The sequence below is a fragment of the Parasteatoda tepidariorum genome, chromosome 6, assembly GCF_043381705.1.
Source record: "Parasteatoda tepidariorum isolate YZ-2023 chromosome 6, CAS_Ptep_4.0, whole genome shotgun sequence".
Taxonomy (NCBI): Eukaryota; Metazoa; Arthropoda; class Arachnida; order Araneae; family Theridiidae; genus Parasteatoda; species Parasteatoda tepidariorum.
This window is the reverse complement of record NC_092209.1, coordinates 14,094,436-14,121,079: the sequence shown is the minus strand read 5'-3', so window position 1 is coordinate 14,121,079 and position 26,644 is coordinate 14,094,436. Positions and strand designations below refer to the sequence as shown.

The 26,644-nt window shown below is 31.1% G+C and overlaps 4 protein-coding genes and 1 non-coding gene across 5 annotated transcripts; all 5 read left to right on the top strand.

The window, feature by feature from the left end:
- Positions 1-2,934: 2,934 nt before the first annotated feature.
- On the top strand, positions 2,935-3,714 carry LOC107448554 (uncharacterized). The gene has a single exon (XM_016063800.2). The coding sequence runs from the start codon at positions 2,935-2,937 to the stop codon at positions 3,712-3,714; it is 780 nt and encodes a 259-aa protein (XP_015919286.2).
- Positions 3,715-4,885: 1,171 nt separating this feature from the next.
- Positions 4,886-5,566, top strand: LOC107448895 (uncharacterized). The gene has a single exon (XR_006227013.2). It is a non-coding gene; the product is annotated as an uncharacterized protein (transcript).
- A 1,189-nt stretch (positions 5,567-6,755) lies between these two features.
- LOC139425739 (uncharacterized) lies at positions 6,756-7,457 on the top strand. The gene is made up of 2 exons (XM_071181683.1): positions 6,756-6,925; positions 7,004-7,457. Exons 1-2 carry the CDS (start codon positions 6,756-6,758, stop codon positions 7,455-7,457), a joined length of 624 nt encoding a protein of 207 aa, XP_071037784.1.
- Positions 7,458-7,670: 213 nt separating this feature from the next.
- Positions 7,671-8,585, top strand: LOC107438343 (ATP-dependent DNA helicase pif1-like). The gene has a single exon (XM_016050619.2). It carries the CDS (start codon positions 7,671-7,673, stop codon positions 8,583-8,585), a length of 915 nt encoding a protein of 304 aa, XP_015906105.2.
- A 90-nt stretch (positions 8,586-8,675) lies between these two features.
- On the top strand, positions 8,676-9,047 carry LOC122272448 (ATP-dependent DNA helicase PIF6-like). Its single transcript, XM_043056176.1, has one exon. The coding sequence runs from the start codon at positions 8,676-8,678 to the stop codon at positions 9,045-9,047; it is 372 nt and encodes a 123-aa protein (XP_042912110.1).
- The last annotated feature ends 17,597 nt before the right edge of the window (positions 9,048-26,644 follow it).

The window sequence follows — 26,644 nt, the reverse complement described above, 5'->3', positions numbered from 1 at the left end:
TAACTGTGACAAAGTGGAGTATCACATAATCATTTAGAACAAATGTTAGCAACTGGCGGCCTGCGGGGCACATACGGCCAGCGAAGCCTTTTTTTTTGTGACCCGCGAACTAAAATATATTTGTTGTCATTTTTTGCGAACAATTTTCATAAAAAATCTGTATAGATTTTAAATACTTTTAAGTTTTATATCTTTACAATTTGATATCTGTTGTACATTAATTGCTAAATACATAGGTAAACATTAAAGTTAGTGTAGTCAGAATTTTTTAATATACAATTAAATATTTTTAAAAATCTACTTCGTATTTTAATTTGCAATTCAATACTTTTGTTTTGTACAACTTGATAAAAATCTGACAGTAATATTTATTGTTCCTTCAAGCATAAAGGAGTCCTATTTAAAATTTTGGTAAAANTACTTCGTATTTTAATTTGTAATTCAATACATACTTTTGTTTCGTGCAACTTGATAAAAATCTGACAGTAATATTTATTGTTCCTTCAAGCATAAAAGAGTCCTATTTAAAATTTTGGTAAAATTGCGGCCCGCCATTTGACTGGTGTTGTTAATTGCGGCCTCATGCAAGTTGGAAAGCCCTGATTTAGAAGTATTGGTGATTAAAAATCCCATCAAACATTAAAAGACTACCATTCGAAAATATTTTTCTGGCGAAGTAGTCCATTTATGCTACCGTGATCACGTTGAAACTTCAGATAATTTTTATTCGTTATTTCATTCTTTATTCTAGGTAATTTTTATTTGTTATTATTCATTTGTTTATTTTTTCATAAGGAAACTATTTGCTGGAAGAGGGGTCGTAATTTTGTAAGATTCTATCGTTTTAGGCATAAAAGCAAGGAAATAAAAACTTAGAAGTTGTAGATTGAAAATGAAGATTACAACAATAAGTTTTCTTAACTATAGCCACATACCAATCAATAAATAAATTCTAACTAAAAAAAGTCAAATTTTATTGTTTATGTGTCATCTCATTACCAGCAATAGAATATATCTATCACATTATTAATCCAAAAAGAAAAATGTGGCCCTACTAATGGTAAGGGTGCGTTCTGTGCACTTAACGTCATAGAAGTTTCAGACTGAATGCCTTTTGTGGAATTTTAATCTTAGTGAAAATGTTAGAGTAAATACTTTATGTAATAGTTGTAACACAAATTAGAAAATAATTAGGGATTAATCAGTAAAACAATATTGTTCACTCAGCATTGAAGTTAGAAAATTTAGACATGCTGAAACTATCTCTTGAAGGCTAAATATAAAAAATAAGATAAAAATGCAAAAAAAAAAAAAGGGAAAAAGAAGGACAGCATTGAAAAAGGTAAATAAAATAAAATCGAACAAAAAAATACTAAAAATATCTATTCATTCTTCTTATCTCTGTAATCTTTTTTACCATGTGTTTATTTTTATTTCTTTCCTTGGTTTCTTAGCTTTTTTCATGTTCGATTTACTTGCAACTTATAAAACTTAATAAATAAGTGCTTTATTTTTCGTTGACAGAACCCCACAGAAATCTAATGGAAACTTGGTTTCGAATAAATTGCCTGGAATAGACAGGGTTAGTCCTACGTCATCAACGACGTCACTAGCTCTCCTCGTTCCAAACAAAGTTTTGAACGNGACTTCAATTCCGAATATCTTACTCGGGGTTTTAACAGATCTGATGCTAACAGTATAAATCTCAAAAGAAAAAAAAAAAAGGAAGGAGCTCCTTCTGATTGTGGTAGCTTTTGTGTACCAAAGTGGCGACCCCCCCCCCGATTCCTTGGAGCCCAACACTAACAACATACGACCTAAATTGTTGGATTTTGTCGTAATATACACAAATAAATCCAATGCTGTAAGTTTAATAAACGAGCTCTCTTCATACCTCCGCGCTGTTCACATTTCAATAGGAGTTACTGTATCTTGCGACCCTAAAATGATAAAATCAAATAAAACTGAACTCCTCATTAAATTATCCTAACAACTAACAGCATTTCATGGCATGAACCCAATATCCTTAAGAACATATATGATGAAATCGAGAATTTTCAACAAGACAATTTGACATTACTATACTAAACTGCAATGTTTCTTGACAATGGAGAAATATGCTGAGGGCAAACGAAGAAAATAGTTCCCGGCGCGATGTCTGTATTTCGAGGTAAATTACGCATTTCACAATAGAAATATGATAAGTCATCTTAACTCACACATATATAGCGTTAATTTGCTATAATTTTCTTAAAATTTTATATATTTTCAAATTTACGAGCGGCGCATCGCGCAATGGTATCTTTATTTAGAATTGAAGGCGTTAGCCAATGAGAGCTCACGATCAACAGATCCCGCCAAAGCGCTTTTAGGGAGAGCTTTTGGCGTGTAATTTCGCGCGCGCTTTATTGCATATTATCTTCAATCTTTTGCTGTGCTGTAGTTTATTTTTTATCGTTTGAGAAACCAGCTTTTTTTGAAAGCTAATATATCGTTATTATTCTACCGTTAATTTAGTTATTTCTACTACTATTACTTAGTTATTTCTACTACTTCTACTATTCGTTAATTTAGTTATTATTAAAATAATGGAATCTACTCCAGACGATTTAATGCTCCAAATACATCGGAGATGGCAGTTATTCTTGCAGGTGATGTATACAGTAGCAAAGATATAGTATTGGAATTAAAAAGTAATGAAATTAAAAAAATTGCAGAAACACACCGAGCATATGATGCATTGCAGTATCCTTTGATGTTCTGGCAAGGTGAAGACGGCTACCATTTTGAACTAAGGCAAGTAATCCTAACTACTGCCCGGCTTATAAGAAAATTTCAGCCATGGATTTTTATGCCTATCGAATTATGTTTCGAGCAGCAAATTTCAATATTATTTTAAGATGCAGGAGAATTTTTAATCAATTTATTGTGGACATGTTCGCAAAAATTGAATCTGAGCGACTGAGGTTTGTACTCTTGAACCAGAAGAAATTACGTGTTAAAGAGTATGTTCATCTCAAGGATGCCCTAAACAGAGACGGGAGTGTTAATGATATTGGTAAAATGGTAATTTTACCTTCTACATTTACTGGTGGTCTACGCTACATGCATGAACGAACTCAAGATGCGATGACATATGTTAGAAATTACGGGAAGCCTGATTTGTTTATTACATTTACCTGTAATCCACAGTGGCAGGAGGTTACCAATGAAGTAATGCCTAGGCAGAGAAGTCACGATCGACATGATTTGCTAGCAAGAGTTTTCCATCTTAAACTAAAAGCTCTTATGATTCTCATCAACAAAAGAAAAGTATTTGTCTCTGTTCAATGTTTTATGTACACAATAGAGTGGCAAAAACGTGGTCTTCCACATACTCATATTTTAATTTGGCTGTATGAAAAAATCCATGTTCATAGCATAGATAATGTAATAAGTGCAGAAATAGCAGATCCAGAAATTAATCCAGTTTTGCATGATGTTATTAAGACACAAATGATATATGGCCCTTGTGGGATCCTGAATCAACAGTCTCCTTGCATGAAAGATGGAAAATGTACAAAGAGGTACCCTCGAAGTTTTTTGAAAGAAACACAAACAGGGGAAGATGGATATCCCCTGTATCGTCGACAGAGTCCAAAGGATGGCGGTTATACGACAGTTAAAAAAGTACGGAGTTCTGATATTGTTATTGATAATAGATGGGTATACTAAACTGCAATGTTTCTTGACAATGGAGAAATATGCTGAGGGCAAACGAAGAAAATAGTTCCCGGCGCGATGTCTCTATTTCGAGGTAAATTACGCATTTCACAATAGAAATATGATAAGTTATCTTAACCCACACATATATAGCGTTAATTTGCTATAATTTTCTTAAAATTTTATATATTTTCAAATTTACGAACGGCGCATCGCGGAATGGTATCTTTATTTAGAATTGAAGGCATTAGCCAATGAGAGCTCACGATCAACAGATCCCGCCAAAGCGCTTTTAGGGAGAGCTTTTGGCGTGTAATTTCGCGCCCGCTTTATTGCATATTATCTTTAATCTTTTGCTGTGGTGTAGTTTATTTTTTATCGTTTGAGAAACCAGGTTTTTTTAAAAGCTAATATAGCGTTATTATTCTACCTATTCGTTAATTTCGTTATTATTAGTATAATGGAATCTACTCCTAAGTTGAACTACGTCTTTCAAATCCACAAGAAAGGCAGCGCTTTGAAAAGCTCTGAAAAGACAATTGTTATGAATGTATTTCATAAATTGCGAGAAGGGAATCCCAGCGATTCTATGAATGATGTGCTGTGTAAAACTTCGGACTTAACTGGCGTATCTACCAGCAGCATCTCACGGATGCAAAAAAAATATGGCGTTAATGGCTCATTTTCCACTCCTGGGAAAAGAAAGACCTGCAAGAAAATGCAAAGGAACTAGACTACAAAAGTTTGATGACTTTACTTTGTGTGTCATTCGTCGGAAGGTGCACTTGTTTTTTAAAAGAAATGAAGTTCCAACCGTGGCTAAAGTTATGAAAGTAATCAATGAGGATTCTGACCTTCCGAACTTGACTGTTGACACAACCAGGAGGCTAATGCTCGATTTAGGATTTGTGTATAAGAAGCGATCCCGCAATTCAGTGCTGATAGAAAGGGAAGATATACAAGTGTGGCGACGTCAATTTTTAAGACAAATTCGTCGGTACCGAAATGAAGGAAGGAACATAATTTACACCGATGAAACCTGGGTGAATTTTGGTCACACAAAAGAAGCAAGACACATTTATAAAGAGACCGAAAGATGCATTTATGTCAGGCCTCTCAACTGGACTAAAAGCGCCTTCCGGAAAAGGATCCAGGTTGATCATTACCCATGCTGGAGGTGAGAATGGTTTTGTCAAGGAAGCTGAAGATATCTTTAAAGGAAAAAAAAGGTAAAGGTGATTACCATGAAGAAATGAATGGTGATTACTATGAAAATTGGTTTCAAAATAAGTTACTCCCCAACCTTGCTGCCAATAGCATTATTGTGATGGACAATGCATCATACCACAGTGTTTTTGTGGAAAACATTCCTAACTCTTCCACCAAAAAGGATGACATTCGACAATGGCTGACATCGAAAAACATTTCCTGGAGCTTTGACATGCTAAAAGCTGAACTTCTGCTCCTCGTGTCTAATGTCCGTAACAAATATGAGGGCTATCGGGTTGATAGACTAGCCGAGCTTCAAGGGCATACTGTTTTGAGACTGCCACCTTACCACTGTGAACTTAATCCAATTGAACATATTTGGAGTATTGTGAAAGGTAAAGTTGCAGCCGAAAATAAAACATTTAAAGAGAATGAAGTGAAACAGATCACGAAAGAAGCAATTCAAAACATTTCTACTGAAACATGGAAGAACTGTGTTAGCCATGTTATTAAAGAGGAAGAACTAATGTGGGAACTTGACGGAATGTGTGATTTTACCGTTGAAAGTTTGGTTATTAATGTTGATCCTGAATCAACTGAGACTGCTTCCGAAGGAGACACCAGTACTGATGAAGTTGTGTGTATGTCATCATAAATGATACATGAATTAATTTTTTATTTTTAAGGAATAAATCTTGCAGTGTGTCATCCTTAATACCTACTAAGCTAAACAACTAACTACTAAGTTTAACAACTAAAAACACAATAAAAAGAACTAGTAAATAACTTGTCTTTAATAGTATTAATCTGTAAAAAAAAACTATCGAAAAAAATAATTCCTTTAAGTATATTTTGTTTCAAGTGGACACATTTAAAAGTAAAAATAGGTACTATTTAGCTTTAAAAAAATTAAGTATACTTTTCTAAAGTGTAATAGAACAGTAACAATGTAAAGGGGAAATTTAAGAGACTGAGTATACAAAAATGAAATGGTCAAATAAGAATAGAATATTCTAATGTAAATATAAAGAAAGGTTGTGGTGTAAAAATACTGTTGAAAGGCTGAAGAAAATGATTGACTGTTGGGAGTTTAAATAAATATTTAAAAAAATGATTTTTTTAAAATAAATAATTGAAATTGTGATTTTATTTAAAAAATACTTAAAATTGAGATTTTTTTTAAAAGTGATATAAAAAAATTTTTTTTTTAAATCAATTTATTTAAATCATTGACACCCTGATATTTAGGTTGAGAAAAATATTGATCAATTGAAAAAAAAATTACACAATAATATCAGATTTATTTATTCAAACATTTGAGTATTGTTTTGAAATAATTTGTTAAAAATTAAATTTTTAAATATATAAAATTATGTAAAAATTAAAATAACAAACTCATAAATCGAATATATTAAAATTCTATATTTTTTAATTTATAAAATTTCAGAATATAAAGTTTACATATATTTATTATACTAGATTACTTAATTATGATTACATAAAATGAATCTTTAAATTTATTATAAGTGTTTCTGATAATTTGACCAATGATTTTCTAACAATCAAAGTGCCAAACAAAATGCTTAATCCGATTATTGCGCCAAATTGGAAGCTGGAAGAGTGTGACGTCATTTCGATCCTGCTCCTTACAACCCTACGGCTGAACTTATTTCTCCTTCTTCCTCCGCCAGCCGTGACGTCATTGTCAAGAAACTTTGCATTCTAGTATAGTTCGTTTTTGTCCATTGTTGTTAAAAACTTTTAATGCTCATATTAATGTGGAGTTTTGTAATTCGATAAAATCTATAAAATATGTTTGCGAATATGTAAACAAAGGATCTGATATGGCTGTATTTAACATTGCCAACGGCGAAAGTGTGCATGATCTAGTACAGCATTATGAAATAGGACGATACATCAGTAGCAACGAGGCAGTGTTGTGTATTTTGGGTTTACCTATACATGAAAGGCATCCAACAGTTGTTCATTTAAGTGTACACTTAGAGAATGGCCAGCGAGTTTACTTCACAACAGAAAATGCATGTTAAAGAGCTCAAGCTCCACCAGCCACAACACTTACTTCTTTTTTTAGCTTATGTCAAAACGATGATTTTGCTCGCACTTTGTTGTATAATCAGTTGCCGAAGTACTATACATGGTCTGCAAGCAGCAAAAAGTGGGTTCGGCGGAAATCTGGTCAGATAGTATCTGAAGACCCAGGAATTAAATCAAGTGATGCACTTGGTCGCGTCTACACTATTCATCCTAACAATTCCGAATGTTTTCATCTTCGACTACTGCTTCATGAGGTGCACGGACCTACATCTTTCAATGACTTAAAGATTTTTGGAAAAATAAAATGCGAAACATTTAAGCAGGCTTGCCAGGTAAGAGGACTTCTTGAAGATGACTCGCATTGGAAAAGCACGTTAGAAGAAGCTGTTGTTGTTCGATCACCTGAAATACTGCGTAATTTATTTGTTGCAAACATGTTCTATTGCAAACCCTCTGGAATTGTGGAATTTACAAAGAGAAAGTATGGCTGAAGATGTTTTGCACCAAGCCAGGATTAGAAGTACTGACATGGATTTAAATTATGATGATGCCATCTTCAATCAGGCATTAATTCTTCTTGAAAACAAGGTCAAAGAATTGGGTGGTTCTGGTTTAAAAACTTATAGACTTCCTTTGACACAACAAACAGAACCATTGACTTAAACAGAGAAATTTTTAGGGAAACAAATTACAATACAGATGAAATGACATCATACATTGATTCGAATGAGCCAAATCTGGTTCAAGACCAGAAGGAAGCTTTGGAAAAAATCTTATTTGCTGAGTTTAATGACGTCGGTGGAATATTTTTTGTGGATGCACCTGGTGGAACAGGAAAAACTTATCTCATAAATCTGATTTTAGCAAAAGTGAGACAAAGAAATAAGATTGCACTTACTGTTGCATCCTCTGGTATTGCTGCAGCTCTTTTGTCTGGTGGACGAACAGCTCATTCAGTGTTTAAATTACCTTTAAATTTATCAACCGTCGAGCATCCTACCTGCAATATTTCCAGAAGCTCACACAAAGCTGATGTTCTTAGAAGATGTAAACTAATAGTTTGGGATGAGTGCACTATGTCACATAAAGCTGCTTTAGAAGCCCTGGATATCACTATGCAAGACCTTTTAAAAAACAACAAGTGTATGGGAGGTGTAACTTTAGTTTTATCTGGTGATTTTCGACAAGCACTTCCTGTAATACAACGTGGGACAAAGGCAGATGAAATACATGCATGTATAAAGTCATCTTACATTTGGGCAAATGTTCAAAGACTGCGGCTGAAAACAAATATGCGAGTTCCTTTAACAGGACAAGTCTTTGCACAGGAATTTGCCAACAATCTTCTAAGACTTGGAAATGGTGATATTAGTGGCGATGAAGAAGGGCTTATAGATGTGGAAAATATTGGAATTCATGTTGCCACAACCGACGAACTCAAAGAAATGGTTTTTCCTAATATTCATGAAAATTACTGCAACCCTCAATGGCTATGTGAAAGAGCTATCATTTCTCCAACAAATTATATTGTTAACGTGATAAATAACAAACTTTTAATGAAATTACCTGGTGCTCTGGAAATTTACAAGTCTATCGACGCTGTCATGGAAATAGATTAAGTTGTCAACTATCCGACAGAATTTTTGAACTCATTGGAACCACCTGGAGTGCCTGCACATAAATTAGAATTGAAAATTGGAGCACCAATTATGCTTTTAAGAAATTTGGATCCACCTGCATTATGTAATGGAACAAGATTGATTGTGAAAAAATTGATGCCTAATGTTATTGAAGCTATGATTATAACAGGACAGTCAACAGGAAATAGTGTGCTTATTCCTCGCATCCTCATCATATCTTCAGACAATCCGTTTCAGTTTAAACGTCTTCAGTTTCCTGTTCGACTTAGTTTTGCGATGAGTATAAATAAATCTCAGGGACAATCTTTAAAAGTCGTTGGTCTTGACTTGCAGAAGCCTTGCTTTTCACATGGACAGCTTTATGTTGGCTGCTCAAGAGTTGGTGATGAAAAGAACTTATATTTATTGGCACCAAATGGAAAAACTAAATATTGTTTATAAAGAAGTTTTACAAGAATGGGAAGAATTATATACTATTTGTATGCTGACTGACACAAGTTTTATTTTATTGCTGTTTCTTAAATATGTTGTTAACTGCGTTTTAATTTTCAGCTATTGGCCAATGATGATTTCGAAAGCAACTTTTGTATGCTTTTACAATTTCTGAGGCCATAAAAAAACAAGTCTCCACCTGATAGTTATATTATAGGTTAGGTTACCATAAGCCTTAGGTTACCATATCAAAGTTACATCTTCAAACATCCTCAAGAGCTTTTACACATCTGCAGCAAAACTGGATATGAAGACAAAATTGCAGGACAGGAACACTTTAATTGTCCACTAATCTTCAGATTTCCTGCTATGTTTTAAAAAACTTTATTTGTGAAAACCTTTAGCGTGGCGGACAGCTGGCCGCCTTAAGCGGCTAGTAACATAATAAAATAAACATAACATTATATGTAAATGTCTTAAATGGGATTTTTTTTTAAAAAAAAGAAGATGCAATCGCACAACGTGTTTTCACAAAGTATATACAAACCTTACAGATGAAAGTTTAAGCATTATTCTTTTCTACATTGATAGGGAATTTTTATTAAAATGCAAATGTTTTTCAGCTTAAAATGAAATTTTTAGGATTAATTATAATATTTAAAACATGATAAAAAAAAGCAAGCTTTTTGTCTCAAATTTCAAAACATGATAAAAATAAAAAAGCAAACTTTTCGTCTCAAATTTCAAATAAATAATCATGTGAAAATTTCTGAAATTAAAATATTGAAAACAATGTTGATAATAAAAATACTTAAAATTTTGAGACACTTAAGTCAGCGTTAAAGTCAGCGTTGTTTCCGGAATCATGCTGACTGATTAAAAGCTTCCAGCAGCATAACTTAGACCTTCCTTACTTGCCAAGCGTTCGTTATCACGAATTGTTTTTTGTCGCTTAGCCTTACGTGCTTCATGAGAGGAAGCCAAAGCTCTTTTTGTTGAATATGTTTTTCTTACTTTATCAACATTCTCCAATTCAAAGCAAGCACTGCTATCAACCTTAAAATCTAAATGTTCGAAAATAGCCGAAAAACACTGGTGGCCATCATTAAAAATACTGACAGCAAGGAATGTTGCGATTTCTGCTATAACTAGTCCAGAACCTATAGTCTTAGGAGAAAACTTCCATATTAGAGAATTCAAAGACTCGTTTGGATTCTGAGTCTTTCCACCTAAACACCGCCTCAATAACTTAGGATGTGCTAAATCTTTGAAAATAGGTTTTACAATATCTCTGATAGCTTTCGCCACAGGATTTTTATGCTTATATTTACCTACAGTACCATTTTGTTTCGCGGCATTATATTTACACCATGTATCAGTAGTATCTGGACAATATTGATGTTGAGGATCATCGTCGACACTGAATGTATGACCCCAAACAGCCCAAATGGCTCTTTGCATCCCTATGGCATCACCGCTATTTGCTCGGATAGCATTACCATAATACGAAGTAAGTTTTTCAATTAAACTGTCGGTTAACCTGCCTTTACCACCAATTGTTTTCTTGTCGTCTAATAATTTTTTGCCATATGACATTTTCAGCTTCCTTAGCCTTGTGCTCATTCTCTTCTGCACATGACCAACACATTCAACTTTTTGAAGAGGAAATTCTTCACCATATGGGTTGTTTGCACTCAAAGTACTGAAAGTTTTAGCATCTCCGTCTCCAATGTAATTTAGATATTTTACCTCATAAAGCTTTTCAGAGCGCTGAAACATCTTTAGCATACCTTGTACTTCCATCATTCCAGAGGAGCCAGTGTGATTTTTACGACATACCCCTATGTGGCGACAGTACCACTTCTGGTACTCTGGTCCATATTTTTTACCTTTGTATGAATCACACCCTTTACAGAATGAAGACATTATTTCTACGTCTAAAACCTTTCCAGACTCAGAACCAATCAGTGTGCAAACGCCTACCTTCGAAGTGTGTCCCCTTGTCTTCCAGGTGCCATCACCACTGACAGTAAGGCATTTCTCCGAAGCAATTTTTTCCTCATTCGCTGCATTTGACATGCTTTCCGTGGCAACTTCTTTAATAACAGAGGCTAACTTGACATTAATTTCATTGTAGGATTTTCTGTTTAATGAGCATGGAATATTCATAATAGTGCAAAACTTAATTAGATCTTCTAAACCCTTACCAATAGCTCTCATAGCTAACACTGATCTTATGTTGATTTCAGGAGCATTCTTTTTTTTCCCAATCATTGTACAACTATTAAAGGTTGATACACTGCTACAATTGGTACATTTAATTTCAATGTTTGATGATAATCCACGCAATGATTTTTCTTTAAATTCTAACTTATTATAACATATATTGCAGCAGGAAACATTAGCGATATTGGAAAAAAACATATATAAATCAACAACACGATATCCTTCAAAATCTTCACTGCAATGTAAGAGACTAGAGTCCAAACTAAATTTGGAATTAGATAGCTTCTTACTTGAAGCTGAGGATGTTTTACTTTTATTTACATCGGTAACACGAGGTTTTCTGTCTTTATCAAAAAACTGATTCCCTCCGAACTTCCTTTTCTTTGGGCGTTGTCCAGAACGTCTTTTTTTGGTTGTATCCATTGCAGAATTATTGTAAATTACAATAATAACTCAGTAACAAAATAAGGTAATAGCTAGCAGCTTCAAACGAGTTTCTAACGAAATAACAAACAATGAATTTATTGATAGAAGTGTTGAGATGTAGCCTAAGACATAAGGTTATCACTTTTTTAAAAATAAAATAATAATCACGTGATTAGAATAATTGTTAATGCGCAAGAATGAAATAAAACGCATCAGTAAAAACGAAACTGTGAAAGACTGCAGACGACGTTGAGTGAAGGGGCGTGGCATTTCATGTTTTCAAAAAGTGTGTTTCAGTATTATTGCTGTAACTCATGAAGTTTTTTGAGTATTTTCTTAAACTTGGTGTCAAAATGCTCAGAATAAAACAGAGTATAACATATATTTTTTTCAAAAAAATCGAAAATTTTGATGTGAAAAACCGCCTAGACCCCTTAAAATAACCAAATTTCAAATATATTCAACTGTTTTCATGACACTTAAGCGCTTATAAAGATTTGCAAACGTTACATTTTATAAAATTTTATCAATATCTGACACATCAAATTTTGACGAAATTTTATCAATACCTGACAAATGAAATTTTTTTAAATGTTGAAGATTAATTACAAAGCCGTAGAATAAATTACACACTACACTACTGAAGGAAAAAAAATCTAAGATAAACATAATTATTTCACAGCATAATATTTTTTTTGAAAAGCAAAACACACTATAAAATAAACTTCAGCCAATTATAAATGCGATACATTACCTTCATTGTTTAAAATTGACGTCGATAACCTTTTTTGTAAAACACAAATTAAAAATACATAATTGTTATTCAATAAAAAAGCTTTTTTTTCATGACAATTGTAAGTCTTTATTTACTTGAAATTATACTTCCAAGCAGTCTTGAAATGTTTTTATGAAATGTTCAGCAACAATTTATAATGTGTGTACGAAAAGTCACATGAGGATTTTCCCCACGGCAGATTTATAGCGGTCTTTGCTGAATAACTACACTGGTTGCGTTGCTTCATTCGTTGTAAGGATGGAACCGAGAGCTGTTCATCATAGTGTGCAATTTCCTTCATCCAACAGTTTTTCTAAAGTATTGAATCGGCTCCGAGAAGAAGTTTCTTTCGAAAACAAACAACTTTTTCATATGTATATACATATATATATACAGTAGAGTCCCGATTACCCGAGCCCCGGTTATCCGAGTTTCCGCTTTAACCGAGCTATCAAATATTTCAAGGATTTTTTTTGTTCTAGTTTATTTTAAAAAAAACCGCTAAAAATAAATCTGAATTTTATCTTCCAAACACTCAGAAAAACAAAATCCAACAACTTGGTCTGATGAAGTTATCGTTAATATCGTCAATAATGATAATGAATCTAGCGAAGATGATGAAGACACTGATTATTAAAATCAACATTCTCTCATACAGATGGACTAAAAGCTATTGAATGTACTATTGAATATATAGAACAACAAAAAGAGGCGACACCAGCCTTCCTGTTATCCCTAAAAAAGGCGAAACATTACTACAGAAAAGAGCCAAAGTTACGTAGAACGAAAAACGATTAAGAACTTTTTTTAAGTAAAAACTATTTAATTAGTATTGTCACATTTACACTTAATGTAATGTGACAATTTTAATTTCTAATTTTACCTAAGTCTTTAATTTTTCTTTAAACGTTATTCCTCTTTTTTTTATTTCAGCAATCTTTTTAATTTTCTTGGTGACCTTTCTCATGGTCAGCGCGGTCATCGCACTTCCTGTGGGGAAAATCAACCAACCCCTCTATTCACGCCTTTCTTTTTCTTCTTTTAATTTTAGGGGGGCTAACTAACCAATCTCTTTCCTTTAAATTTCAAACTCTCCGCCTCTTTAATTTTAATTGGTCGTAGTTTTTCTGGTCTACCCCAGTTAAGGAATTTTAAAGTTTTTTTAAATTACATTCTCTTTTNTTTTAACGGTTAAATTACTCGTTCTTTTATATTTAACTTTTTGCATGACGCCTTTGGTTTCTTTAAATTCTCTTGTCACCCATTTCCTTTTAAAAGATATATTTTTTCTGTGCCACAAAATGTGTTGCAATCATATTGTTTGTTTGTTGCGATAAGTAGTTTTACAAAAATAAATGTTTAGTTGAACAGAAAGTTTTGTGATTGTTTTTTTAGCTTTACCTTTATAACTATTAGTTATCACCTTTTTCCTTCTGTATGTGGTGAGTACTTTTTTTTTATTGTTATGGGCATGCATAAGTGTGATTTTATTAGTTTTTTCTTATTGGAGACATCAGCTTACTGTTTAAATCATATATATTGTTTGGATATAGCATGACTTTATCGTATTTATCATTCATCTTTAATTTTCTTAGTTTTCACCCTTATTCTAAATTTGGTGATACCAATTTATCCAAACCTCACAATTTGTGACCCTTTGAACCTATTGGGTTATTGTTATCCCACATTAGCATTGTACTACTACCACTTTCCTTAACGATCACATCCCCCTTAATTTAATTTAATTACCTTATATATATTTCGGGCTTAATTTAATTATTATATCAATTATTTAACTATTTTTAATCATGACTATATCCAAAATACTAGTACATTTACCAAATATTTCAATCTATTAACTACAATTACACAAATAACTTTACTTTACTTTATTACGCACCAAATAATAATTTTATTTAACTCTTACAAGTATCCTTTTTAAATGTTTTTAAGTAAGCTTTTTAATTATAATATGAATTGTATGTGGTATACTCGTATACATTTTGTATATCTTAAATATATTACATTTATACCTTCTTTTTTTCTATCCGTTTTTATACTCTTCGCTTTAACCGAGTTTTTCAGTTATCCGAGTTTGTTACGGTTCCCATTAACTCGGATAATCGGGACTCTACTGTATATACACTGGTGTGCAAAACTTAAGCAGCAAGTGCTTTTTCGGCCACAGCTCCCCAACAAAGTATAAGATAGCCATGAAATTGCAGTATAATATGCACGTAATTCAGTAGAAAAATTATTTGTATGCAAATTTTAGAAATAAAACGTCGTAGGTGATGTAAGTGTACGTAAGCCTTGTGGGTCGGCGCGCGCAGGTCAAAGCTGTGATAAAAGGATGAAGAGCACCGTAGTTAAAAACATTCGCTGCAAGTGATTTGTTTTGTGAAACATGCCTTCAAGAAATCAGTTAGACGACTTTACTCGAGGAAGAAGGATTGGGAAGCTTGAGGAGGGGCGTAGTGTGACCAGTGTCATCGAAGAGTTCGGGATCAACAAAAGTGTTGTTTCTCGTGCTTGGAATGCCTTTAAAACTACTGGTACAGCTGTTCGGAAGGATGGTGGTGGCCGTCCAAAGAAATCAACACCAAGAGATGACCGTTACATTGTCCTCCAGGCAAAAACAAACCGTTTTCAGACAGCAAGCGCCATATCTCAGCAAATATGCACAGCCACAGGACGACAAGTATCAAGATTTACAGTGGCCAGACGCCTCCAGAAAGGTGGCTTATTTGCTCGATTTCATCCCAATAACATCGCGGAAAGAGATCGTTACGGTGATCCTGGAGTTGTCCTCAGGGGTGGCATTATGTTGAACGGGCGGACTGAGCTTCAGATCTTCAACCGAGGTTCTGTAACTGGAGACCGCTACTGCAATGAGGTAATCCTACCCCATGGGCGTCTGTTCCGAGGGGCCATTGGACCAGACTTAATTTCTATGGATGACACTGTCCGGCCACACCGTACTGCTAATGTTCAACAGCTACTGGAAAGTGAAGATATCACACGAATGGATTGGCCAGCATACTCTCCAGATCTAAATCCCATAGAGCATGTGTGGGATGCATTAGGGAGACGTCTTGCGACACGACAGTATCCTCCTGGTAACACCCATCAGCTGAAAGACTCGTTAAAGGAGGAATGGAGACGTTTACCCCAAGAACTCATAGATAATCTAGTGCTTAACATGGAGAGACGATGCCAAGCAACAATTACAGTAAGGGGAGAGCATATCCCATACTAGGGAACATCTGCCAGTTGTACTTACGCTTCTTCAGGCAATCATGTGTAACGCCACTATATGTCAAATAAAGCCTTTTTTTGTTCCATACCCTACTTTAAGCTTTATATTCATTTCTGCGCCATTATTCTTTTACCATCGTTTAAGTACAAAATAATGTACATCATATTCAAATTTCATGTCAATCGGATGATTTCTTGTAGAGTTATGACGAAAAACTCACTTGTTGCTTAAGTTTTGCACACCAGTGTATATAAAGTATGTATATATATACTTTAAAATTGCGGATAAACGAAGCAAAATTCTTCCCTGTTTCTGGATACCGGATAAATGGTTCTCTGCTGTATATGTATAATTTAGTCTCGGCTTCCAATTTGCGTTTCTGCCCAGATCGCTAAAAACAATGTCGTTTACAAACTATTTTATTGAACCTTTATCTGGACAATATTTTTAATTCCAACATGTAATTCTTAGTTACGGCGTGTCATTAAGCTGAATAAAATATCTATACATATTTGCTGGGCGTGTGCCTATTTTTCTATCAGTTATTTCATAGTCTAATTAAATATTTTAGAGCACATTCTACTACACTCTATTTTAGAGCACATTTCATTCAAAAAACGCGAAAATTTAAATTAGTAATCAAAAACATATTTTAATTTTAAGAAATTCAAGGTTTAAAGATAAGGTTTTTAATTCAAAACATGCAATAAGTTCCATGCACAATTTAAACTATGTGAAGAAAGAAACAAAACAACTAGCTTTTATGAAAATTATTGTACTATGTTGGAAAAAGGCATTAAAATTAAAACAAAATTCATATTAATTCATAAATTATTACCCGAAAAAACTACTAGCATTGTATAGTAGCAAAAATGCTTGAACTTTGTTGCCTTGAAACAGATGCGCTTGAATTATAGCAATTTCTTTTTAAATCCCTTAATGATTTTTAAATATTATTTACACGAAAAATATTATAAGGATTTTTTTATTGAACAGGGTTGCAACAGGAAAAAAAATGAGCAAAATAGTTGCTTTTAGTTGCCTAAAGCATGAAAATAGTTGCCGAAAATTATAAAAATATGTGACTAAACTTTTACTAAATGACTTAATTCTTGTATACCATGATCCCTTTAGTCAAGTTGTGTGGCAAATATGATATTTTTTGTAATAACCGTTGAAAAGGCGATCAAGAAACAAAATAGACTTACAATGGAATCTGTGCAAATTGAGCGCATTAAAAAGTGATCACTGAAATTTGCAGTTCAAAATTTTCAACATAGTTTTTTTTTATGAAAAAACAAATACACACACTTTATTCTTTAATTATAAACCATGATTACTTTTCATGAACGTTACACTAATATTGCAACTAAAATACATATATTACTCATGCTTTATTTTTTCATTTTGCTCAAGTAGCATTTTTAGAAGCTTATATCTTTCTTTCTTATCTTTTGCAACCACTCTCATTGGCAGAATTAAACCCATCATCACTTCAATAAAACACTCATGAATACACTTCAATAATTACATAATTATGAAAACTCAGAGAAACATTTAAAATCTTTATGTTGTAAGTAATATCTTAATGAAACATCAATACGATTTTCTTATCAGTTTCACATAAATAAATTTCTTTTTTTGCTATTTTTAGTTTTCTGACACAGAAAATACATGCATACAAAATACTCACACTTTGCAAGTGTTTATTTATTTATTTTTGCAACTGTTTTTTTCTTTTCTTTTTTTTTCTTTTAACATAATGAAATTACACTTAAGAATGGAGGAATTGAATAAAGCTTTGAGTAAATTACTAAATGCTATCTACAGCATTTATAAACACAGATCATCCCTGACATAACTAATTGATTCTTAATCTTGATTAAAATACATGCAAGACATTTCAATAAAATGAACTCCTTCGTTAAAAAAAACATGCAAGTTATTTCGAGTTTACTAAATTAATTACCTGTCCTAGAAAAGAAAAAATATTAATATACGAAAAAACAATATTTATTTACTTCCTTTTTAATTTTGCATTCTTTATCATTTTTGTTACGTTTAGCTGCAAAACACTTGTCTATTTCACCAGAAGTACACATATTCTTGGAATTAATTTCTTCACTCTACTCATGTATTATTGAAAGCCTACGGCTTTACTTTCCATAACTATTCTCACTGACAAAAAAACTTGTAGTATTATGACTATCTCATTCAGCAATTTTGAATGCACTTTAATATTGCCAATAAGATACATATTATAGATCAGTTTTAATTATGCGATCTTCAATTACAATAACCCTTAAGCATCTTACAACCTTGTTACAACCAACATACAAAAGAATACCAACATATACCGAAGAATACCAACTTACAACCAACATATTAAAGAATAACAATCATACTTAATAAAACACACGTAAAATATTACCATAACAATAAACATATTATTCTTGTGCGTAACATTCTTACTCTGCTCGTGTAGCACTTGACAACCCATAGCTTTTTTTATTTTTCATAACTGCTCTTATTGGCAGAAATAAAAATTCTATCATTCAAATAAATGTTAGGCAAAACTAATGAATACACTTTAATAACTACATAATTCTGTAAAATTAGAAACATTTAGTAATTTTTGTCTTTAAAAAAAATGACAATGAAACACTAATGTAATTTTTTACCAGTGGCAGGGACACAGATCATAGATTACACTTTTACTTTAAAAATTGGAAAAAAAATTAAATGCCATGAAACACAGATCATCCCACATACATAAGAAATCTTGATTAAAATTCATATAAGGTATTTCAATAAAATGAGCTCTCTATAAAAAGCATAAAAACTATCTTAAGTTTACCAAATTATTTACCTGATCTGGAAAGGAAAAAATATACAGATTTGCAGTAATTGTAAAATTTTGTTACGTTTAACTGCCAAATATGCGTCAAAAATTTAAATGTCTTGGAATTAATCTCTTTACTCTACCCATGTGGCACATTACAGCATGTAGCTTTCTTTTTACTTTTGTAAATATTTCATTGACAAAAAACTTGTCGTGTCACTATTACCTTATATAATAATACCTTAATTATTATTATTATAAACCTTATGCAACATTCAGGAATGCATCCTATAAAGTACAAATTTTTTATGAAAAGTTATAGACAAACATAAGAAATCATCATCTTAAAAGAAGCATTTTAATAATACATTCTTTTTTTGTTGTTGCTATGTTTAGTTTTTAGACAGGGACAATACATATATAAAGAATGCTCACACTTGGCAGTTGTTTTTTGTTATCAAACTTCACTCTGCAATGGTAGAATGAAATTAGAATACATGTAAGAAGGGCATTTTAATAAAATGAACTCATTCTAAGAAAAGGTTTTTATTAATTTTAAGTTAACTCAATTACTTACCTGACCTGGAAGGGAATAAATGTTAATATACAGAAATAAATTAAATTTTTTTTTTGGTGTCAGCTAAATAAGAAATACACATAAACCTTGGGATTAATTTTTTCACGCTAAACACATAGCACGTAAAGGCCTATGGCTTTCTATAACTATTCTCATTAAGAAAAAAACTTATTGTTCAACTATAAAGCTTATACTACATTCATGAATACACTTTAAGTACACAGTTCTTACAGAAGAATTTGGAACATTGCAGCATATCTGGGTGTAAGAGATCACCTACACGCTTCCTGCTCAGCTTTTAGACAGCTGAATCTTTTTTTAAACCTCTCTACCAGATTTCTTTACACACCAAGTGAATGTCTAAGTACACTTTTTTGAAAATACACATCACAGATCAATTTCAATTAGGTGATCTTCAATTTACAACTATGCTTAAAAAATTTTTTTTGCACCCCTGACATAGTAAAAAACTAACCAAATGTAAAATACTACAGTAAAACAAATCATATTATCTATGTGCTTAACATTCTTACTCTGCCATGATATCCTGCGGCTTCCTTCTTACTATCTATAACTATTTCTGTTTATAAAAAACTTGTTGAATTACTACTATAAATCTTTCTCGAAACTCATGACTACTCATATGTCATAAAAAATCAAAGACAAAGGTAAGGAAATCATAACTCTTATCTTAAAAGAAATGAAACATGAATGCAATTCTCTTTTCAGTTTTACATACATAAATTATTACTTTTTCACTAGGCGCAGTTAGCAAACATCAACATACATATAAAATTCTCACACTTGGCAACTTATATCTTTAAATCCCTTAACCACACCCATCAATGGCAGAATTGAACTAAGACATGCTAAAGCGTAAACAGACACTGCATGCAACATTTTTAAACATAACAGATCACCTACACGCTGCCTGTTTAGCAACTTTCTTAAACCACTCTACCAGATTTTTTTAAGATGTATGTTCATCTGCACTCTAATTTGAGAACACACTACACCTCATAATATATCAGTTTTAATTATGTTAGCTGTAATTACACAATCTGAGCAATCTTAGTCACACCCTTCTCAAACATAGAACTCTAACACTTGGCACTTGCAAATTTTTCTTTTAGACCATTACTTTACCAGCACACAATTCATTTGGCAGCTGATTTTTTTAAACCACATATGATTATTACTAACTAAATCTATATGATTACTACTAACCTCTATAAATACACACAACCCCTTCTTTATATAGTGAATTCAATGACCTTTTCTATTAAAATATACACAAAATATTACTTAACCTTCTAGAAACATCAAAACACTCTTTTTTCCTTATCGTTATCTACCAACACACTAGCTGACAGAAGAACTACCAAACTACCTAAAATAATAAGAGATCACACTTTACATTAAACACAATCATCTGTTACTCCTTCATTCACATTAACAACTAAAGAATTGAGTATTTCAAGAGACTCCTCTCTTGTTGGTTTACTCAACCTTGCTACACACTTAAGCCTTCTTTTCGTAGAAAAAAACCTCTGTCTAGATATCTTTTTATTGGCAGGTTCTTTACTAACACCTGACTTGCAGATAAATGATTTCTGATCCTTCTTACGCAACAGAAAACCAAACATCTACCCCTGAAAACAATCTATCTAACTTGGTACACTCCTCTTTAGAACTACAAGACTCCACATAATTTGAAAATTTTTCTATGTACTGTGACAAGCGTTTTTTCATGTAACTCACATTGTGACAACCTTACAATGTTGCCACTTCACCCAAAAGAACACCTATCTCATTGGCTTTACCCTCAGCATCATTAATGACAAGGGAATTAACTAAATCAGCATGCATTGGGGTCTACAACAGACAGAGATGTAAAATTATTGTTTGATCTACAAACCAAATGAATGTGCTTCCATCCAGGAAAGAACAAATACTCCTTGCCCGGGTTTCGAACCCAGAACCTTTCTGATGCAAGGACAGCTCCCCTCCGCCTGCACTGGCCGGTCGGCGTAATACAATCTTGATAACGCTTTTTGTTTAATGTTTTCTATGAAATCAAAAGTGGAGAAAGTACGTTGATGAAAATCATTTATATGTTTAAAAATCAAGTTTGGATTCAACGTTATATTCTCTAAATGCTTATGTAAGTTTAACTTTAATTTCTTAAAAGCTAGTATATTTCACACAATTTGTGTGAATTAATCTTGATAACATTATAATTAGTTACACATAAATTAATTTTATCTTACTATCAAGAAAAAAAATAAAAATTAATAATTCTGATAATTGAAGAAAATTTAAAATAAAGAAAATTTGAAAGGAAGAAATTTAAAAGAAAAAAAATTTAGTCTTAATGTATCTTCACTTCTTCATTATCATCAATTCAACCTCTCCAAAAGAGAGTTGTATTGAGTTGAATGAAGAAGATGATTTTTGCTTTTGCGGTTCGTGAGAGTTCGGTTGAGGGTGATGGGCTCAATAGATAACATTTCTCAGTTTTCCGAGAAATCAAAGCACAAATTTTTTTTAGTTCTAATACACTTTTGAAAAGGTTGAATTGATGATAATGAAGAAGTGATTTTACAATACGATTGTGAAGAAGGGGTTTAAACACATTCAATACAATTTTATCTGTTTTCCGAGAATTCAAAATCAATATTTGGTGGTCTCAATACTTTTGGAGAGACACACATCCGTCAGAAGAAAACTTTTAACGGAAATACTCTTTTCCCCAGGTAATCAGGAGCTCTAAACTCGCAACCATCGAACGAGCTATAATAGGGATAGAAAAATGACGTAATTTTGACGTCACGTTTCCACTCCAAGGGAAAACCTGTATCTTCGTCCTTTCGGACGGATTTTGTTAACGGGCTGCGATCTTCATTTTTCCTCACATCTATCAGATGTTTTTCACCTAACAATTTGCTTGTGTTTCGATCGTTAAAATAGGATACGTTTTACGCTGGGATTAAATAAGATTTTCAATTTCAAAGATAATTTTTAACCAGATATTTTATGATTTTTTATAATCATTTACCCAGATATTTTATGAATATATTTCAGACATAATTTTCCCTCTCAGAAATTTATGATTTATTATTATTCATATTAATAAATCGATTAGATAATAATTTTCTTGCAGAGCTTATAATAAAATCTATAATAATCTTTCAGAAACATTGAATAAAACGTGAACATTTCTTTTGTTCCAAATTTTTGTGTATTCTTAGCCTTCGTATATTTAGTATAATTATTGACGTGTTTATATTAACTTATATTTTAACTACCTTAAAATATTTTCAAAATATTTAGAGAAAATAACGCAACATAGTTCAAAGAAAAACTCGTTTTTTAGTAAAATCTTGCAATTGTTTCTTTAAAAAAATTGGTAAGTTATAACTGAGATTAGTACATAATAAGTAAATAAGATTACTATCACTAAATCGCATACAACATAAATAAGAATTACTATAAATTGCATACTTATTTTTCATCCGCTTTACAATTTTGAAGGAACGGTAGCTTTTATTATATAATCGTTTTTTAATTATTATTAAGTAGTTTGGGTGGAATATAAGAGGGTAATAAAAAGAATGGAATATGAAGAACGGAAATTTTTTCGACCTCATCATTATTGAATTATTATAAAGTCGCTGATAAATTTATATGCATAATTAAGAAACCTTATTACTATTATTTTATTTTTTTGCTCATCTCTGAAAAGGCAAAAATTTCCTATTTTATTTTCAAAGTCAAAAAGATATTTTTACTCTTATAATACCGAAATATATTCGACAATTTATTTTTTGAAAAATTATGCATTATTTTAGGAATAAAAGTTTTTAAAATTAATATTAAAAAATCACATTTTTTAAAATTTTTGTTAGAAATAGCATAAAAAAAGTACTTGAATAAGAAAAACATTTTAGTTATTTTCTAATCTGCTGTTTGACATTTTACCTTTTTAATATACTTACTCTTTAATAAAATGGTAAATAACAAATTTTATGATGAAAAAAAAACTTAAGCATAATTTCATTTTCTGTTTTGAGATTCTCTATTAAATATCAGCTAAGTTATTCTAAAAAAATTCACTTATATTCATTTGTTACTATTAAACTAGCGTTATTTGTTTTTATTCAAATAATACTTTAGAATATTTTAATGTATGTGATTAATTCAACTTCAAAAAGTTTTTAATGAATTTATGCAACATGTAAAGAAAGAGAATATCTTTTGAATTACTTTTGCATAATTCATTTGCACACAGAATGGTAAATCATAAGAAGAAAAAAATATCCTGCGTCAATCAGAAAAACAGTTGAGAGAATTTTGTTATTAAAAATGAGTTTCATGAAAACTAATTGATATTTGCATCGTGTTAAACTACTAACACGAATTTGTAATAAAATAGAATCACGAATAATCCTTATGGCTTGACCGACAGCAATCAAATTATAAAACTAAAATTTGTAATAAAGTTCTAACGACTTGGCACCCGGAATATAAAGAAAGACCGGAATATAAAGAAAGGAAACTTTTTCAATAAAATTGTTTTTGAATTATGATAACGTTGCTGATAAATTTAGATGCAGGATTAAGAAACCTTTTTTTCATTATTTACTTTCTTAATTTTTCCCCCCCCCCCTCTAAATTTTCTGGTACTAATTACTCCAAGAAGAAATTATTTATATTTCTTGTCTTTCAACTATAATATCGAAATATACTCGAAATTTCTTTTTCAAAAATTGTGTAATATTTTAAAAATAAAATTTGTTAAAATGAACATTGAACATTTTCTAAAATCATGTTGTTCCAAAAATTTTGCTAGAAATTGTGATAAAAAAATGCTTAACTAAAGAAAACTTTTTAGTCATTTCTTAAACTGTTGTTTGACTTTTGAACATTTAAAAATACTTACTGTTAGTATTACCAATTTTAGGGAGAAAAAAAATCAAGCACAATTTTTTTCTCTGGTTTGAATTATTTTTTTTTTTAAATAGTATTAGCTAAGTATTGATAATTAGCTAAGTATTATTAATTTTTAAATATAAACTAATATGATCTGTTTTATTCATTGGTCATTATTATACTAGTTTTTTTTTCTTTTTGGTTTTATTCAAATAATATTTTAAGTTATCCTGATTGATGCAGTTAATTCTAATTCAAAAAGTCTTTTACAAATGTATGTGGCATTTAAAGCAAATATTTTTCCAAATAATTTTTTCATAATTTATTTACATATACAATGGTAAATGATGTGGCAAAAAATAAAATCCAGTATTAAATGTAAAAACCATTGAGGATATTTTGAAACTGAAATTTTTTTTAATTAAAAGTATCAAAAATATTTGCAACGAGTTAAACTTCAAACACGAATTTGTGATATAAAAAAAAAATAATAATAAAAATAAAAATCACGAATTACCCTTATGGCTTGAGCAACGACCGCGAAATTTTGTAACTAAAAACTCTAGCTCGAAATTCTTAAATAAAGTACGACTACTTGGCACCCTTGTCTTCTGAGTTGGGTTTAATGTTAGAGGGTCATAAAAAGGAAAAAATTAATTACAGAGATTTTTTTTCCAAATCTAGTTCAATGTAGCACAACGGTTGAAAATACCATTTTCTAAAAACAGATAAATTATAAAATTTAAAAAAAAAAATATTGTATTGCTTGTGTTGCGAATTGTAATTTAGTATAAAAAGTATTATAAAAGAGAAGAAAATATTGTTTTTTTTTTTTTTTTTTATTGAAAAACTAGCGTACAATTTTGTTTATTAAAATGTATAAGTTCGTAAAAAAAATGTCATAACCAAAAAGCAAAGAAAAAAAATTAAAAAAGCAATTTTTTAATTTTTAATGCAATTTTTTTTTACAATATTTAAACTAACAATTATTTAAAAAATGCTAGTTTAAAGTTAATTTCATGTATCCTACCTATTTATTAAAGTTCATTTATTGCGCGTTATTTTGATACTTGTTGTGCCTTTAAAAGTAAAAGATTTTTAGTAGTATAAAGGTACGTATTTTATCAATTGCAAATATAAAATTAAATAATTATAAATCATAAGAAAGTAAAAAATTAATCAAAATATAATAAAACTTTTATAAATAATAAAATAAATGAAAATCGAAAGTTTCAAAATTTTGTCAAATTAAATAACCCTTATTAATCGCTAGTTCGTTAAATCTGAAAGCTCTCTATAATATATACATAATTTCTAAAGTTTTATAATCTGGTGATGATATTTCTAAATGAATCAATTACACTTATTTAATATAAAATAAAAATAAAAATTTAAAGTATGATTTTTTGAAAAGGTAATAAATTTTTCTATACATTTCTTTTTTTTGCAAACTGTTAGTAAATATAGTTATAAGTGAATCGATTCTCTTATAATAAATACAATAATGCAAACAAGTTTAAAACAAATACTACATATTAAATTCTTGAAGAAAGATGAAAGATTAAAATAAATAGATATTTATTTCAAAATGTAAGAATTCCATTCCCTTTTCGAAACCCGACCCCCAAGCGAAGGAAGAACGATTAAAGGATAAAGAAAAGCCATTGGTCTCTTTCTTATAACTATTGATACACAATGTCACTTCCTAGGGGGAGGGTCCAAACCTTCTTTTGAGGCCCTGGGACAAAGAATATATAGTATATATCTACCTGGATAAAGAATATATCTACCTGGGAGATGACAGATACGGTTCGTCACAAACTTATTCCCCCCAAAATGAACAAAGGGCATTGTAAGGAGCGTTACAAAGGAACACCTGCTAGTAAATGATGGTCAAGATGACCCACCTAACAGGCTCAAAATGTTTCCCCCACGGAGTTACAGAGGCTATAGGGTTATACTTTTTAAGGGTATGTTCTGAATGCAAAGTCATGAACTTCGTGCGATCTAATATTTAAAAATTAGTTGCATTATTTATATTGTAATTAACTAATTGTAATTATTTAAATTATTTCCGTTGTTTATGACTATGATTTAACTATTACATTCACAGCAACAAATTAGTTAACAAAAAATGATTTATCAATCGAAAACAAATTAAAAAGAAAAAAGTGCATTAACATTTAATTAATTTTGTAGTTTTACTCCTTTAAATTTGTTAATGTTGAGCAAGACATTTTGTAGATGCATTCTAATCATAATGACATGAAATGGTTTTTCGCTCCGCAAAAACATATTGAATCAGGAATAATTTGTGATTTACATATTGATTCTGACATAGATTTGAATTTAATCATGAATATAAATTTTCAGTATACAAAAAATTAAAATTAACTTTATGATATTAATTTAATTTTAATGATAAAGCACAAGGTATAAAAAAAATAAAACAAAGGAAGGACGTAAAAGAGATTGATTTCTCGAACTGAATTTTATTTTAAAATGACTTTGAATTTTAACAAGTCTTCAGATTTTTCTGCTTTATTCCAAGGAGTAAAATTAATTCAAT

Excerpts from the sequence above, each read along its gene's own strand:
- LOC139425739 (XM_071181683.1), top strand. The coding sequence starts at position 6,756 with ATGGCTGTATTTAACATTGCCAACGGCGAAAGTGTGCATGATCTAGTA. Across the intron at positions 6,926-7,003 it reads GTACACTTAGAGAATGGCCA|CTTATGTCAAAACGATGATT; the intron begins GCGAGTTTACTT and ends TTCTTTTTTTAG.
- LOC122272448 (XM_043056176.1), top strand. The coding sequence starts at position 8,676 with ATGCTTTTAAGAAATTTGGATCCACCTGCATTATGTAATGGAACAAGA.
- LOC107448554 (XM_016063800.2), top strand. The coding sequence starts at position 2,935 with ATGTTCGCAAAAATTGAATCTGAGCGACTGAGGTTTGTACTCTTGAAC.
- LOC107438343 (XM_016050619.2), top strand. The coding sequence starts at position 7,671 with ATGACATCATACATTGATTCGAATGAGCCAAATCTGGTTCAAGACCAG.